This window comes from Magnolia sinica, chromosome 11 (assembly GCF_029962835.1).
Source record: "Magnolia sinica isolate HGM2019 chromosome 11, MsV1, whole genome shotgun sequence".
Lineage (NCBI taxonomy): Eukaryota > Viridiplantae > Streptophyta > Magnoliopsida > Magnoliales > Magnoliaceae > Magnolia > Magnolia sinica.
In genome coordinates this window covers 68,505,539-68,523,434 of record NC_080583.1, presented here as the reverse complement: position 1 = coordinate 68,523,434, position 17,896 = coordinate 68,505,539, and the positions used below count along the sequence as shown (strand labels likewise).

The following is a 17,896-nucleotide window of genomic DNA, read 5'->3' as shown; positions in this document are numbered from 1 at the left end:
TGATTAAAAATGATAATAATAACTTGGAGCAGCAGATTTGAAGGATTAAAGTCATAGTGGAAATTATTGATAGAGTGTCTTTAATCTAGTGCGGAAAAAACATAATTTGATTCACCCAAATTTAGTGGTGAATTCTTTGATTACATGTTGTCCAGTTTTACATGTTAAAAAAATCAACGCAAATCACTTCCCGCATTCCGGCTATATCACTTAAGGCACATATACCACCCCTTTATTATTTTCATGATTAATTTCTATTTAGGATTTTTTAAAGTGTGCTAAACAAATACGCAAAGTAACATATTAAGTAACTGAAATCTGTTTTTAAGATTTCAATGACGTATTAATTGGTAAAGAAATAGTTCCTTAGTAGGAGAGGCTCTGGTCCTTGCCCCCACCTTGATGTACGTAGCTCATTTGCAGAGCATGGTACTGAAAAAATGAGGCCGATCCAAAAATCTCAAGTGGACCATACAGTAGGTATTAATCCCCACCCGTAGAATGAGGGGGATCGTTTGTAAACACAAACGGGCTGGAATGATGGGCACTTGGACATCCTAGGCCATGACTGGCCCGTTTAAAAGCATGCTTGAAAGTTAAGTGCAAGTCCGGCCCGCGGGTCTGAAAGTCCAGCCCGAAGCGGCCAAGCCCTGCAGCCGACGTCTTTCTCCCCTCTTCCCGAGGCAAACTCTCCTCCTCGTCTCTTTGCACCGCCTTCAAAAGCCCTAGAAATCAACTCCAAAACCCGCTTCAACTCCTCTTCTAACCCAAAAGAGAAAGAGAAAATGCCGATCAAGCATCTTCTCATCCTCCACCGTAGATCTCCTAAACTCCATCCCATTCTCCTCCAATCCCTTCGCTCCTTCTCCACCTCCCCCTCCGTCGCGCCTGACCTCTCCCCTCCATCCACCTCCTCCCCCTCCACCCCACCACCCGTCATGATCTACGATCGCCTCGCCTCATCCGTCCAATCAAAGCTCCACCTCCTCTCCGACCCTGATCCCCGCTTCCTCCGCCACGCCTCTCCTCACCCGTCCATCACGGACCACACCTCCATCCTCTCCGCCCCCGCCACCCGCGTTACCACCCTCCCCAACGGCCTACGCGTAGCCACCGAGTCCTCCCTCGCGGCCCGCACCGCCACTGTTGGCATTTGGATTGACGCCGGCAGCCGGTTCGAATCCGATGAGACCAACGGCACGGCTCATTTCCTCGAGCACATGATCTTCAAGGGGACAGAGAAGCGGTCGGTGAGGGTGCTGGAGGAGGAGATTGAGAACATGGGAGGCCACCTGAATGCGTACACCTCCAGGGAGCAGACAACATACTATGCTAAGGTGATGGATAAGGACGTGCCGAAGGCGCTGGAAATACTCGCTGATATTCTGCAGAACTCGTGCTTCAGTGAGGACAAGATCAACCGTGAGCGCGATGTCATTCTACGGGAGATGGAAGAGGTCAGTGATTCTTTTCCTTATTCATAATTTAAATTTGAAATTCCATCATTGTTTTGGAGAGAAAAAAAGGTCCTTTTTTTTGTTAATTATGGAGTCTGAGGGCTAGTCTATAGTTATCTTTGGGAATTGGCTCCTTATGTTATTGAAGGATTCGTGGGTTTATGGTGATTGAATCCTTTAGGAGGCTATTTCTTGAAATGTGGAACATACAATGCTCGATCGGGTGATTTGCTCAGTGGCCACCAACTGTACATGCTGTGGCATCGTTCTGGTGATCTGATGAATTGCGGAAACAGGGGTCCCATAACACCTGTTGAAGGTTTGAAGAGGACAGGCAAGATGGTGGCAAGGGACTTTTTCCGTCTGATCAATGCTGTACCCCACTTCTTGGGCTTCCATGAAATTCACACGAGCATAGGAACTTTTCCATCTGATCAATGCTGTGGAAAATGGATACTATGGATAGTCTACAATAAAAGAAGGTCCAATAGTCCATATGAACTATTCATTGATAGAGTCCGCTTTATATAATGTGTTTAAAGAGCCATTTTGATAAGATGACTTTAAGCAATATTCTGATCCATTACTTGAAAATGACAGTTAGAAAAATGTAGGTCAATATTTTGAAGGTTAGGATCCTGTGATCAGTATGTCTTTTTCATAGTGCCCATGAAGAGGGACTTCAACCTAATGATCATTTCATAGTAATATTCTGATCCATTACTTGAAAATGACAGTTATAAAAATGTAGGTCAATATTTTGAAGGTTAGGATCCTGTGATCAGTATGTCTTTTTCATAGTGCGCATGAAGAGGGACTTCAACCTAATGGTCATTTCATGTCAGTGTTTACCACTTTTGAGAAGAGCTAGGCAGTGATGAAGATCATAAATTTGTTTAGCTGGAGATCCACGAGAGCTGCTCAAAGACATCGGATGATGAGACTCATTATGTAAACCTTCGGAAGAGTCTATAATAGCAGTATAAGCCTTTCTTGCAACCAACTAAGTCCCAACAAGTACTCTTGTATGTTGGGGGTGCCTAGACTGAGTGCAAAACATTTTTTCCTTCTCAAGGTGTGTTGAGTCTGCGAAGTAATGGCTATATCGGTCGTTACATAACAGCGTTAGCGGACCCCAATACATGTTACAAGGTCGTAATAGTGTGAACCTAGAAAAGTGAACCGTAACAGCAGCTCACTCTGATAGTAGAAATATATATATATATATATATATATATATATATATATATATATATATATATATATATATATATATATATATATATATATATATATAAGTTGAAAACCCTTCCAAATATTTTTTTCCCACTTTTCTTCATTTCCTTCCCATTTCTCCTCACTTCAATTTCGACCCACCTTGTGCACACAAAAAAAAAAAAAGAAAAAAAAAGAAAAAGCAAGATTAAAGACTCCTCATTTAAGGTTTTTGAACGGATCAAAGCTTCGGGGGTCATTTTGGGGGAAATTCAAACTAGAGATGAGTGGTTTTTATTTTATTTTTTAATTTCTTTCTAGAAACTGTTTATTCGATGATTAGAAGACTAAATCGACCACGTCTTACTAGATTTGTGTTCAATTTGGTACTTTTTTAGCCCTATTTATTTCATTTTAATATATTGCTTTTTTGATGAAGGATAATTGATTTGATTTTATTGATAAATCACTAAACAAAAGTCTAAACGGTAAAAAAATACAACCCCATCATTACAACCTGAGCAAAGACAAAATTTTACACTCTTTTACATTCTTTACCTCGGAAGCCCATCCTAGCACCTCTTTTGGATTTCCAAACTGCATTTTACCACGGGTCTAGCTTGCTGAGAAAGCATCACCTATTTTATTCTCCCTAATTATTCCATAAGACCGCTAGTGAGACCATGCACCGATTTACTAATTCCTCGTTCGTTGGAAACCCATCATGCCACACCCTAAATAGAACATCTATTGAAGGATGCATTACCCAATTAACTTTAAATATTGCTAAAAATGCACTCCAAATGTTAAATCCAAAGGAGCAATGAAGGAAGAGTGACGCATAGACATGTGATGGCCTAACCATAGATGCATGTATAATTAGGTTAAAGAGATTTAAATAATAAAACTAATCAACTAATTATTTTCAATCAAGGGGATTAAGCAAATCTCAACACAGGGATGAAATCATTTCGTCAGTATCATGCCCCTTGGCATGAAATCACGTAAACAGTACAAAAGGGAGAACCTATGGATATGAGATATCCCGGATCTAGCGTAAGTCAGTGCACAGTCAAGTTTGGATCCGATTCTCTTGACTAACCATCCCTCTTTTCTGTTCAAACCAAAAGGGAATATTCAAAGAACGAAAGATATGAAGAAGAGATGGGTTCGAGATGAAAGAAAGTACGGATTCTAGGGCATCAAAGAAAAGAAGACGGTTGTTTATTACATTTTCCCGCACATCAAAGATCTATAAAGAATGAAAATCTGAAACTGGGGTGAAATCCTCAACATTCAAGGGCCAATTCTGAAACCCTAATATCTTTGGTAAAAGAGGAAGAAAGCATACAAATTTTCATTCATTCAATATTAAAATAAGGTTTCTCATAGTGTATATATAAGTTACGAAAAAAACAAAAAGTGCACTAAAGCCCATGAAAATAAGAAAAAGAACAAAAAGATGCCCAAAACAAAAACAAAGTGCACTAAAGAACAAAAAATGCTTAAAACTAAAACACCCACGCGATAGGGTGAGGTCATGCTGCTCCTATACTCGTAGCTCGTTAGAAAATGGGTCTGATGGACTCGGCGTCCATCCACATCAACTCCTCCGCTTCGGTACTCTGTCAGCAATGCCTCCTTTGATGCACCTATAAAGGGTGTACCATTGATGTCTGCATCAAAGAGATGATCTATTGATTCCGCGTCATAATTATTAGAGAAAAAATATTAGCGAGAACATAGACCTTTTCTTAAGGTTGTCTATGGTCAGGATTCTCTTTCTTCCTACCAACTAGGCAAAGGTCGTCGCTTTGGTTGGTGCGTTGTAGAACCAAAAGCCATAGAAGAATTCCTCTCCACGTGTGGTCAATGTTTGTTGAAGTATCTGGTGGAAAGAATGAAGTAAGAGTTTCTTGGACGTAGACGCCTTCCAAATAAGAGAATCCTGTGACACCTTATCGAGATGAACATGATGAGGATGCTTTAATTGAAAGCAAAGAGAAAATGATTCTCCTTTGGTTTTTTGTATTTTAGACAACCCTAAAAGGTTGAATATATAGAGATATACAAACATCTATACAAGGAAAAAGATAAAATCAGACTCAACTATAAAAGGAAAAAGATAAAATCAGAATCAATTATCTATACAAGGCACGTTTCCTGTCTAACATCCCCCCTCAAACTGATGCTAGTCATCGACAAGTAATAGTTTGCCAACTAAAAATGAGTGACGTGCAGAAGTGAGGGACTTCGTGAGAATGTCTGCAATCTGATCAAGGGATGCCACATGTGGAAGAGAAATGAGCCCAGAATGAAGCTTCTCTCGGATGAAGTGACAGGCAACCTCAATATGCTTTGTCCGTTCATGAAAAACAGGGTTAGAGTCAATCTGAATGGCACTGAGATTATCTATATGGAGAGGAGTAGGATTCTTTAGATGAACACCCAAGTCAGAAAGAAGTCCATGTAACTAAACAAGCTCACTACAGGTAGCTGACATCGCTCGATACTCTGCTTCCGTGCTTGATTTAAAAACAGTGGCCTGTTTTTTACACTTCCAAGAGATTAGAGAAGTGCCGAGAAAAACACAGTAGCCAGTGGTAGATCGTTGTGTGAGAGCGCAATTGGCCCAGTCAACATCCGAATAAACATGAAGATCCAGAGTTGCCGTGGAGGAGAAGAACAGTGATCGATTCGGAGTTCCACGTAGGTACCATAGGATGCGCAACACTGCAGTCATATGAAGAGTCCTAGGAGCAGATACAAACTGGCCGATTACTTGGACAATTTAGGCAATATCAGGGTGAGTCATTGTTAAGTAAACCAGACTCCCAACCAAATAACGGTATAATGTGGACTGCTCAAGGAGATCACCATCGTTACGACCATATTGAACGTTAAGTTCTAAAGGAGTCGAAAATGTCTTCTGATCTGTTAATGAGGCCAAGGCGAGAAGATCCTTGATATATTTACGCTGGTTGACCAGGATCCCACGTTTAGAACGTGAAAATTCAAGTCCAAGAAAGTATGTCAGATGGCCGAGGTCCTTCAACTTGAAGGATGATTTTAGAACTTCCTTTAATGCCGATATGCCATTAGCATCGTTATCAGTCAGAAGTAGGTCGTCAACATATACGAGAACAATGACAATTCCGTGATCAGTGGTGCGCAGAAATAAGGATGGATCATGACCACTTTGAGTAAAGCCAACACCTGTAACAACATCGTGAAAGCGTTGGAACTATGCCCGAGGGGCCTGTTTGAGGCTGTACAGAGCTTTTCGTAGGCAACAGACCTTATTGGCAAGGATTAAAGAGCCAGGAGGAGGTTTCAAATATTCTGTTTCTTGGAGGTCTCCATGAAGAAAAGCATTTTTCACATCCATCTGAGCGAGTGGCCAAGATCGAACGGATGATATTGCCAGGAGCGAATTTCTTATCATAATCATTTGGTTAGGGATGGTTGGACGGGGCTGTTGACGCAGCAGGAGCGCAGAAGGGGTGCAGGGGTGGTCCGAAATTTGGGTTTTCTGACGTAGGAGGGGCCAGATCTATCAAGAGATGGTACCGTAGGGGTTTGTTGACGCAGGAGAGGTCGGATCTGTCAGGAGGTGGTGCCGGTGATGAAGGAGGTGCCGGATCAGGATCGGTATAGCTCTGATACCATGAAAGCAAAGAGAGAACGATTCTCCTTTGGTTTTCTGTATTTTAGACTACCCTAAAAGGTTGAATGTATAGAGATATACAAACATCTATACAAGGAAAAAGATAAAATCAGAATTAATTATCTATACATGGAAATTTGCTATACAAGGCACGTTTCCTGTCTAACACTAATAGCTTGGCCTAATTGAATGCCTTGTCGTCTGACAAATCCCGACGACAAAGGGGACACCAAACACCATTTCTGCAAGGTGGGAGTAAAACTACCACGATATTTCACCAGGGCTAATCCTAATTGTTGAGATGTGGAGTCACGAGTAGCCCACTCGACCAGTCGAGGACTGGCTCGACTCAAAGTCCAGTGAGCAGCAGTTTTTGGGTTCCGAGGTGCTCGACCGATCGAGGCCCCAGCTCGACTAGTCGAGGGTCCGCTCGACCAGTTAAGGTTACTCAAATTCGTTTCCGGATTTTGCACGGACTGTGGATTTTTGAGTCGGTTTTCGCAGAGGTGCGACAGGGAAGTTGCCTAAACTATAAATAGGGGTCCCTAGGGCTATTCTAGGGTTAAGGTGAGTGATTGGGAGTTATTCTAAGGTGTGGGCAAAGGGTTTTCTCTGTACCTCCAAGGGAGAGGTTAGTATATTGCATTGTAATCTTCGTTTTTCTTCATAGTGGAAGTTTGCATCTCTGGTTTTTTACCCTTGTTGGGATTTTTCCACGTATATCTTGTCTTGTGGTTTGTTTGGAATGCTTTGACTCTATTTTTAGTTTATAATTTTTTCTGTTTATCGTTTGTGGGTGAGATCGGAGATTGGATCTCGGTTCAGTGCGTTGTTGGCGTGCTGCGCAACAACTGGTATCAGAGCTATTGGGAGCGATGACAGAAGAAGGGAAGACTAGAATTGAGAAGTTTGATGGTTCAAACTTTGCCTTCTGGAAGATGCAGATGGAGGATTATCTGTATCAGAAGGACCTCTGCGTGATTATAAGGCAGAAAAGAGAAGAAACCAGAAAAGATGATAGATGATGAATGGTTTTTATTGGATCGGAAGGCTTTAGGAACGATTCGACTCTCTTTGTCTAAGAGCGTCGCTTTTAATATATCCAAGGTGAAAAATACAAAAGAATTAATGGAAGCCCTAGCTACAATGTATGAAAAACCCTCAGCGTCTAACAAGGTTCATCTCATGAAACCGCTATTCAACATGAATATGTCAGATGGTGGGAGCGTGGCTGAACATCTAAACAAGTTCAATACAGTCACGAGCTAATTGGAATCCGTTGGCATTGTTTTTGAGGACGAGTTCAAAGCGTTATTGATCTTGTCTAGTTTGCCAGACAGTTGGGATGGTTTGGTGATTGTCGTGAGCAATTCTTCAGGTTCGACAAAGCTGAAGTTCGATGATGTGGCCGGTCTAATTCTCAACGAAGAATCTAGAAGAAAGACATCAGGAATTTCAGGGGATTTAGGGAATGCTCTAAACGTTGAAGGAAGAGGAAGATCGCTGAACAAATGAGGCAATAAACACGGACGTTCCTTCCTCTCTGAGTTGTGAAGCCTAATTGGGTGCGAAGCCCTCCCTTCATCGAAGGGTTAACTACCGTGGTGCAAAGCCACATCTATCCCGTTTCGCCCTCATCCATCGCCATCTCTACTACCCATCTTCTACTATCCCTTCTTCTCATCTCACCCCATTATCTACACTTCGAATCAATCATCTATTGCAGCAATTCTCCTCCCTACAGTAGAATTTTAGAATCTGGCCCTACAGGAGGGCTGAAACTTTGGCGGAGCACCATGCACAAGCCGTAGCTCGGATCGACCTGAAACTTCGGGGTTTTGGAGCATCCCCCTGGCCGACCAGGGCCAAGGAGAGCTTTTCCCCAAACGACGCCCCCTCGCACGTGCGGCTGGGTACCTACGCACGTGCAAGCGCCCCAGGCCTGCTGTCCATACGTGAGATCGTCTTTTGGCTCAGGTTTTTATCCTCTTTTATCCTCTCATAGCTGTTTTTTCATAAATCCTAGCCCTAGATTACGTTTTTCCTAAGTTATTTGCCAATTTTCTCACCTTAGGGTTCCTTGAATTAAGATTGGGGAATCCCTTGGATTAGGGACTGATTCTTATGCATGTGTGGTTGATTTCTATTTTCCTTTGAGTATTGTTTGGTTCATAATTTTCATTGATCCAGCCTAACCTGTGTAGGCCTGGACCCGCATAGATTCCCCCTTTAATTGAATGTTTGGATTTTCATGTGGGATGTGGAATTTGTGTGATTGTTTCTGAATTGGTGTGATCTAAGCCTGAAATCTTGCATATCATATTTAAATTCATGTCCTGCATCAAATTTGGTATCAAAGCCTAGGGTTCTTGTAGGGGAATTCATTACATGTTTAGGGTTTGGTTGTTTATGTCCATTACACATCAATTCTCATCATATATGGCTGTTTAGAGGTCCATAAACCCTAACATAAGCTGCTGAAATTTTCTGTTATTCCCTTATTTGAATTATTGTAGAAATTAACTTAGTTTTCTATTTCTAGGTTTAGAAACTTTCCTTTTCTGTTTTTTAGAAACTTTCTTAATCTGTTTTAGAAACTAATTTCCTTTCCTTTTTCTTTTTTAGAAACTAGTTTACTTTCCTTTTAATTTTTAGAAACTAACTTTCTATTTTTAGAAACTAGGTTGTTTTTCTTTTATATAGGAACTTTCCTAATTTGTTTTTGGAAAAATTCCTTTTTTCATTTTTAGAAACTAGGTTGCTTTTTTTAGAAACTTTCCTAATTTGTTTTCAGAAACTTTCCTTTTCTCATTTTTAAAAACTAGGTTTTTTAGAAACTTTCCTAATTTGTTTTCAGAACCTTTCCCTTTTTGTTTTTAGAAACTAGGTAATTTGTTTTTCTTAGAAACTTTCCTTTTTCGTTTTTAGAAACTAGGTTGCTTTTTTTTTAGAAACTTTCCTAACTTGTTTTAAAAACTTTCCTTTTTCGTTTTTAGAAGCTAGGTTGTTTCTTTTAAAAATTTAAAAATAAAAAAATAAAAAAATTCTTATATTTTGACAACTATATTGCTGAATTTTGGTTGGCACCCTACACTAAACATGGAACAATTGCAAGAGTCACTAAACAAGTTGTCCCAAAAGTTGGAGTTTATGATTAAGCGCTTGGAAATGGACCAATACTTAGAACAACTTGATGTGTGCATTACCCGACTAAAGACCATCGCTAGGATAAACCCCACCATTGGGGTAGATGTCCCATCTCAGGCAGGTGGCCTGGTGGATAGACCAATGAATGGAGTTGGTGAAGGAATCAATTATGGGTATGCACCCGTGCACCCACCCCATGAGAGACATCAAGACCACTATTTTGATGGGTACGATATGTGCGGCCTTGTGGCTGGAGAAAGTGCACTAGACGCTAGTGTAGAGTTACCCACTGAGGCCATTCCGATAATGGATGAGTTACTTGATGTCTTTCTTGATGATCTATCGGATGAGTCTCCCCCTAGGATGGATTTAGAGCACACTAGAACATGGGACACCGTAATACCTACAGCCGAGTTTGCGTTTAATAGTTCTGTCGATAGGTCCATAGGTCTCAGTCCTTATGAAGTTGTTACTGTTTATAAATCTAGGAAACCTATTTATCTTGTCTCTATGTCACCGTCCCATAGGGTGTCAGAGCCGCACACTAGAACATGGGACACCGTAATACCTACAGCCGAGTTTGCGTTTAATAGTTCTGTCGATAGGTCCATAGGTCTCAGTCCTTATGAAGTTGTTACTGTTTATAAATCTAGGAAACCTATTTATCTTGTCTCTATGTCACCGTCCCATAGGGTGTCAGAGCCTGTGGAGTCTTTTGCGCATCACATTCATTCATGGCATCAAGAAATTAGGCAAAAGATCACTACTAGTAATGAACATTAAAAATTTTCTGTAAACCAACATAAACGTTTCAAAGAATTCAATATTGGGGACTTTGTGATAGTCCGCATCTGGCCTGAACGGTACCCTCCGGGGGTCGTTCGTAAGTTATACGTGCGTAGCGCTGGACCCTTCAAAATTATAAAACGAAACGGTCTCAATGCGTATGAAGTAAATCTTCCACCTTCTATGGGAATTAGTTCTACATTCAATGTGGAGGATCTAGTTACTTTTGAGGGGACCACTAATACTTTGTTCAGCCCTTCGCCTACCCGTCCTCATTTCCCATATTTATCACTTGAACCATGGCCCCTTCTCGACCCATTTTCCCAGCCTCTACTCCCATATCCATTCTTCCTGACCTTTCGTCCTAGCCTTTACTTCCCATACCTACCCTTTTTGACCCATTTTCCCGGCCTCTACGTCTCATACCTACCCGTCCCGACCCATTTTCCCAGCCTCTACCTCCTATACCTACCCGTCCCAACCCATTTTTCCAGCCTCTAAGTCTCATACCTACCCTTTTTAACCCATTTTTTCAGCCTCTACCTCCCATACCTACCCGTCCTGACCCATCTTCCTAGCCTCTACCTCCCATACCGATCCTTCCCGATCCATTTTTCCAGCCTTTACCTCTCATACCTAACCTTCACACACCCAAAAAGGAAATAGAGGATATCCTGGACCATCAGATAGTTTCAACGTCGGACGGCGGGTTTCAGAAGTACTTGGTTAAATGGAAGTCACGCCCAGCTTCAGACAGCATGTGGCTCACTGAGGAGGAGCTTTAGAGACTTGATCCTGACATCCTGGAGCGGTTCAGGAGTTTTATTTCGCTAGTGGCGAAATCTTCGCAGCTGGGGAGAATTGATGGGGACATCACGTGCACACTCGCACTCACGTCGCCCCCTACGTACGTACGCCAGAAGGAGGGCCCCACTGTCGATCTGGATCGATGACGACGTCCAGGGAGGGGCCTCCTACCTAAAATACGAAGTTTTGATTTAAAAGAGTGGGCTCGTTAGTCAAGAAAAGCCCATCATGGGATTTCATGATCATGTCCTACTAGTCAGATTGATTTCATATTTTAGGTTTTGCTTATTAATGTTATTTAGAATATCATGGACGCTTTAGATTTCTTTGATTAGTTTTTATTTTGGTTTACTTCATCGCCAAGTAATAGGTTGCGCAAATGGCGCGAGTTTTGGGGTATAGGGTTTTCTTATAAATAGGCACCCCTTGTAGCTTTTTTTTAATTGATTGAAGATTAATAAAAATTCCGCGTTTTCCTACTCTTTGAGTTGTGAAGCCTAATTGGATGCGAAGCCCTCCCTTCATCGAAGGGTTAACTACCGTGGTGCGAAGCCACATCTATCCCGATTTGCCCCCATCCATCGCCATCTCTACTACCCATCTTCTACCATCCATTCTTCTCATCTCACCCCATCATCTACACTTTGAATCAATCATCTATTGCAGCAATTCTCATCCCCACTGCAGAATTTCAGAATCTGGCCCTACAGGGGGGCTAAAACTTCGGCGGAGCACCACGCACAAGCCGTAGCTCGGATCGACCCGAAACTTCGGGGTTTTGGAGCATCCCCCTGGTCGACCAGGGCTAAGGAGAGCTTTTCAGCAAACGACGCCCCCTCGCACGTGCGGTCGGGTACCTATGCACGTGCGAGCGCCCCAGGCCTGCTGTCCATACGCGGGATCGTCTTTTGGCTCAGGTTTTTATCCTCTTTTATCCTCTCATAGCTGTTTTTTCATGAATCCTAACCCTAGATTACGTTTTCCCTAAGTTATTTGCCAATTTTCTCACCCTAGGGTTCCTTGAATTAAGATTGAGGAATCCCTTGGATTAGGGACTGATTCTTATGCATGTGTGGTTGATTTCTATTTCCCTCTGGGTATTGTTTGGTTCATAATTTTCATTGATCCAGCCTAACGTGTGTAAGCCTGGACCCACATAGATTCCTCCTTTAATTGAATGTTTGGATTTTCATGTGAGATGTGGAATTTGTGTGATTGTTATTGAATTGGTGTGATTTAAGCCTGAAATCTTGCATATCATATTTAAATTTATGTCCTGCATCAGTGGGCTACCAGAAGAAACCTGGACTGGGAAAGAAGTGAACCTTGCACATCTCAGAGTGTTCGGTTGCACTTCATATGTTCACATTGATGCAGAGCATAGAAACAAGCTGGATGCGAAGTCCAGCAGGTGCACGTTTATAGGCTACGGGCAGCATGATTTTGGCTACAGGTTTTGGGATACAGAAAACAAAAAAATCATCAGAAGCAAAGATGTAGTCTTCAATGAAAAAGTAATGCATAAGGACAATGTGTAGCAAAACAAGGCCTAAGAGAGAGAATTCGTAGAGTTGGAAGAGTTACCGGACACGGGTGTTGCAGCGCCACAAGATGATCATGCACAAGAGCATTATGAGGCAGAGCCACAGACACCGGTGTGAGGTCGACTTGGGAGAGGAGACCCACGGTTCGATACTCACCCTCCTTACATTATCTACTGCTGATAGATAATGGTGAACCAGAGTGTTTTGAAGAGGCATTATAGTCAGATATACGGGTTAAGTGGGAGCAGGCCATGGATGGTGAGATGGACTCTCTTAAGTTTAATCGTACATGGGAGCTAGTCACTCTACGTAAGGGTAATAAAGCTCTTTATAACAAGTGGGTTTATAGACTGAAGGAGGAGCACGATGGTTCGAAACGGTACAAGGCTATATTGGTTGTGGAAGGGTTTCAACAAAAGGCAGGTATCGATTTCACTGAAATATTTTCATCGGTAGTGAAAATGTTTACGATTCGCATGGTTTCGAGTATAGTGGCTACAGAGGACTTACATCTCGAGCAGCAAGATTTTAGGACAACATTTCTTCATGGGGACCTTGAAGTGTATGTATTAGCCGACAAGATACGTGGCACCAAGAAAGGAGAACAAGGTGTGTAGACTGAAGAAAAGTCTATATGGCCTGAAGCAGGCCCCGAGGCAGTGGTACAAAAAGTTCGACAGTTTCATGTCGGGAAACGGTTATAGATGTCATGTAGACCACTGTTGCTATTTGAAGAAGTTTGATACGTCGTACATCATCCTTCTTTTATACGTTGATGATATACTTGTGGCTGGTTCAAGCATGAAGGACATCTCAGATCTTAAAAAACAACTGTCTAGAGAATTTTCCATGAAGGATTTATGAGCTGCAAAACAAATTCTAGGCATGAGGATAAAGCGTGATAGGGAAAACAAGAAACTGGTTTTGTCACAGGCAGAGTACATAGCCAAGGTACTTGATCGATTTAATATGGGAGGTGCTAAGCCGGTTAGCACTCCATTAGTCAACCACTTCAAGCTTTCTAAGGAGCAAGGTGTAAAGAAGCATGCGGAATGGGACTACATGGTTAAAGTCCCATATGTGTCAGCTATTGGGAGTCTCATGTATGCTATGGTGAGCACGAGGCCAGACATTGCTCAAGCAATGAGAGTTGTTAGTAGGTTCATGAACAACCCTAGGAAGGAACATTGGAAAGCTGTGAAGTGGATCCTCAGATACCTGGTAGGTACTGTGGATATAGGGCTGTGCTATGGTGGATCGGAAATCAAGCTACAAACGTACGTAGATTCATATTTGACAGGAGATATCGACAACAGAAGAAGCACTACAGGTTAATGTCTTTACTCTTGGAAGTGCTGCAGTCAGTTAGGTCTCTCAGTTACAGAAGATAGTATCTATCAGTACAATGGAAGCAGAATATGTTGCAGCTACAGAAGCGTGCAAGGAAATGGTGTGGATGCAAGGTTTCATGGAAGAGTTAGATAAGAAGCAAGCAGATTGCAAGCTGTACAGTGACAGTTAGAGTGCAATACACTTGGTTAAGAATTTAGCTTTTCATTCAAGGACCAAGCATATTGACATCAGATATCACTTCATACGTTCGTTATTGGAAGATGGATCGATTACTCTGGAGAAGATTCATATAAGTGAAATTCCTACGGATATGCTGACCAAGGCGGTCACACGGGAGAAGCTGAAGCTCTGTTCAGCTTTGATTGGTCTTCAAGCTTGAAGACGGGGAGGTGGTGCACTCCGGATGTAGAAGACAAAAGTTTATGGTGATATGTCTCCAAGTGGGAGATTGTTGAGATGTGGAGTCACATCTGGATAGGGCTACTCGACCAGTCGAGGACTGGCTCGACTCAAAGTCTAGCGAGCAGCAGTTTTTGGGTTCCGAGGTGCTCGACCGGTCGAGGGTCCGCTCGACCAGTCGAGGTTACGCAGATTCGTTTCCGGATTTTGCACGGACTGCGGATTTTTGAATCGGTTTTCGCAGAGGCGCGAAAGGGAAGTTGCTTAAACTATAAATAGGGGTCCCTAGGGCTATTCTAGGGTTAAGGTGAGTGATTGGGAGTTATTCTAAAGTGTGGGTAAAGGGTTTTCTCTGTACTTCCAAGAGAGAGGTTAGTATATTGCCTTGTAATCTTCGTTTTTCTTCATAGTGGAAGTTTGCATCCATGGTTTTTTACCCTTGTTGGGGTTTTTCCATGTATATCTTGTCTTGTGGTTTGTTTGGAATGCTTTGACTCTATTTTTAGTTTATAATTCTTTCTGTTTATCGTTTGTGGGTGAGATCGGAGATTGGACCTCTGTTCACTGCGTTGTTGGCGTGCTGCGCAACACTAATAACGAAGGAAACCATTTCCAAAGGGATGTCCCTACACTAAGGTTCCTCCCAAAAACGGATACAAGACCCATCTCCAAGAGAGAAGGCCAATCCTTGCTTGAATGAAGAACCAAGCAAGGTAATTTCTTTCCATATATCTGAAGGTTGATCATGTGAAGCCTTCTTTGCCTTCCTCTGTACGTGTGGCCAATGTTTGTTGAAGTATCTGGTGGAAAGAATGAAGTAAGATTTTCTTGGACGTAGTTGCCTTCCAAGTTAGAGAATCCCGTGACACCGGATTGGGATGAACATGATGAAGGCGCTCTAATAGCTTGGCTGCCATCATGTTTTTCAATAGGGCTAGTTCTAACAATTAAAGAAATACCATTTCCAAAGGGACGTCCTCGCACCAAGGATCCTCCAAAAAACGGATACGATACCAATCTCCAAGAGAGAAGGCCAGTCCTTGCTTGAACAAAGAACCAATTGAGGTAATTGCTTTCCAAATACCTCTTGAAGTTGGTAAGGTCACATAGACTTCAATGTAAGGAAAAAATAAAAAATATTAATTTTTTTTGTCCAATATTCATTCTAGAACAATCCAATAGATGTGGCATGATTAGGCGACAACACCATGCTTTAGATTATGATTGATATGCTTTTTTTGCTTTTTTATTTTATTTTATTTTATTTTGTTTTTTATATTTAAATTATATGATTTTCAGATGGACAATGACTATATGGAAAAAAAAAAGCCCCCAAAAATTATTCTTATTATTTTATATGTTTAAAACCTAATGTTGATGCTTGGAAGAGATGTAGCATGATTAGTTGTACACAGCCATGCCCTTGATTAGGGGTGATACGCTAATTTAGTGTTTTTTTTTTCCTTGCCATTTTTGCATAAACAGTAACTATGAATAAAAACTCGCAAAAGTTTTATTTTTTTGTCCAATATTCATTTTGGAATACTGTAACATGTGTAGGATGATTAGGTGTACCAACCATGCCTTATATTAGGATTATATGCTAATTTACTATTTTTTATTTTTATTTTTCTTTTCTGGCTATTTTTGCATGAACAGAAACTATGAGAAAAAATCACAATATTTTTTTTTGTGTGTTCAATATTCATTTTGGAATACTCTAACATGTGTAGGATGATTAGATGTACAAAATCATGCCTTAGATTATTGTTGATATTCTAATTAATTTTTTTGGCTATTTTCTCATGAACAGTAACTATGAGCAAAAACTCCCAAATTTTTTATTTTTAAGTGTCCAATATTCATTTTGGAATACTATAACATGCATAGGATAATTAGAACCATACCTTAGATTATTCTTCATATGCTAATTTGCTATTATTATTATTATTATTATTTTAATTTTCTAGCTATTTTCGCATGAACATTGCTTTAAGAAAAAAACCCACAACAATTTTTTTTTTTTTTTTTTGTGTGTGTGTGTGTGTGTCCAATATTCATTTTGGAATAAAGTAACATGTATAGAATAATTAGAACCATGCCTTAGATTATTCTTGATATGCTAATTTACTTTAAAAATAAAAATAAAAAATTTCTAGCTATTTCCACATGAACAACAGCTATGAGCAAAACTCCCAATTTTTATTTATTTATTTATTTTCTGTCTAGTATTTCTTGTGGAATACTTTAACATGTGTAGGATGTGAGCTGTACAAAACTATGACTTACATTATTCTTGATAACCTCATGTAGTATTATTTCTCTTCATTTATTTTATTTTATTTTCGGCTCATGGAGAAGAGACTACTTATTCAAGTCACTATGTGCTGCACATTGCATCGACCTCATTGAAAGATCTCGGAAAGAAGAATAGTGTCACAAAATTGGTTGAGAGGGGGAAGATAACGTGATGATTTTTCATCTACAACCATAACCATTTAGTCGCTATATTGGGAAAGTACACGAACGGGAAGAGTAACTTAGGCTTGAGGCGACTCGATTTGCAACGAACTTTATAGCCCTTGAGAGTTTATACCAGCATTGGGGATTGTTGAGTGAAATGTTCGTTTTCTAGGACTGACTTAATGCAAAATGTGGGCAGAAGACATCAAGAACACCAGTCGAGATTGGTACGGTTCTAATTATCCTATGCATGTTATAGTATTCCAAAATGAATATTGGACACTTAAAAATAAAAAATTTGGGAGTTTTTGCTCATAGTTACTGTTCATGAGAAAATAACCAAAAAAAAAAACACCGGTCGAGATTGTGGCAACCATCAGAGAACAAATATTGGAAGAAGGTCGCATGTTTTCTCAAGGTGATGGACCCTTCATGAGAGTCCTTGTAGAAGGTCGCGATTTGTCATGATTGTAAACATTATACATTATGCTGGAAGATGATTGACAAGTGATGGACGAAACAACTGTACTACGATCTTCATGCAGCTTGAAACTATTTAAATCCAAGATACTGATACGTTACTTCATTTGTTGAGGATGATGAGGTTCATGTCTGGCTGAAAAACGTGATCAAAAGATTAGAGCCCACTGATATTGTTACGCCCACCAATTAGCTTTAGTTGTGACCTCCATCTCCATGCCCATGACCATAATCACTGCGGTCCATATCGTAGCCAGAATCACCAAAGCCCACACCATAACCATTGGATCCAAGTTGTCCACCCTGACTGATCTTGCTTCACCACCATTGCCTCTACCATGTCCAATATGATCACCGCTGTATGTACTGGGCAGAGCAGATCTATCATGCACACTAGACTGCTAGATACAGCTTCTAACATAACTTTCCGATCACTTTCTTATTGCTGAAGCAAGGAGAATACTGTCCCAATAGATCGAAGGACTCTTGACTGAGAATATGAGTACAAACAGTCCCATACTTTGGAATGAGCCTCGCAAGAAAATCAAATATTTCTTCTTCTTCAATTTCAACCCACT

The 17,896-nt window shown here is 40.9% G+C and overlaps 1 protein-coding gene across 1 annotated transcript in view; it reads left to right on the top strand.

Annotated features, from left to right (window-relative positions):
• Positions 1-666: 666 nt before the first annotated feature.
• Positions 667-17,896, top strand: part of LOC131219294 (probable mitochondrial-processing peptidase subunit beta, mitochondrial) — a 42,039-nt gene continuing 24,809 nt past the window's right edge. The window contains exon 1 of the mRNA XM_058214360.1: positions 667-1,457. Coding sequence (XP_058070343.1) covers positions 786-1,457 — 672 coding nt within the window. The 5' untranslated portion in view covers positions 667-785. The remainder of the gene's footprint in view (positions 1,458-17,896) is intronic.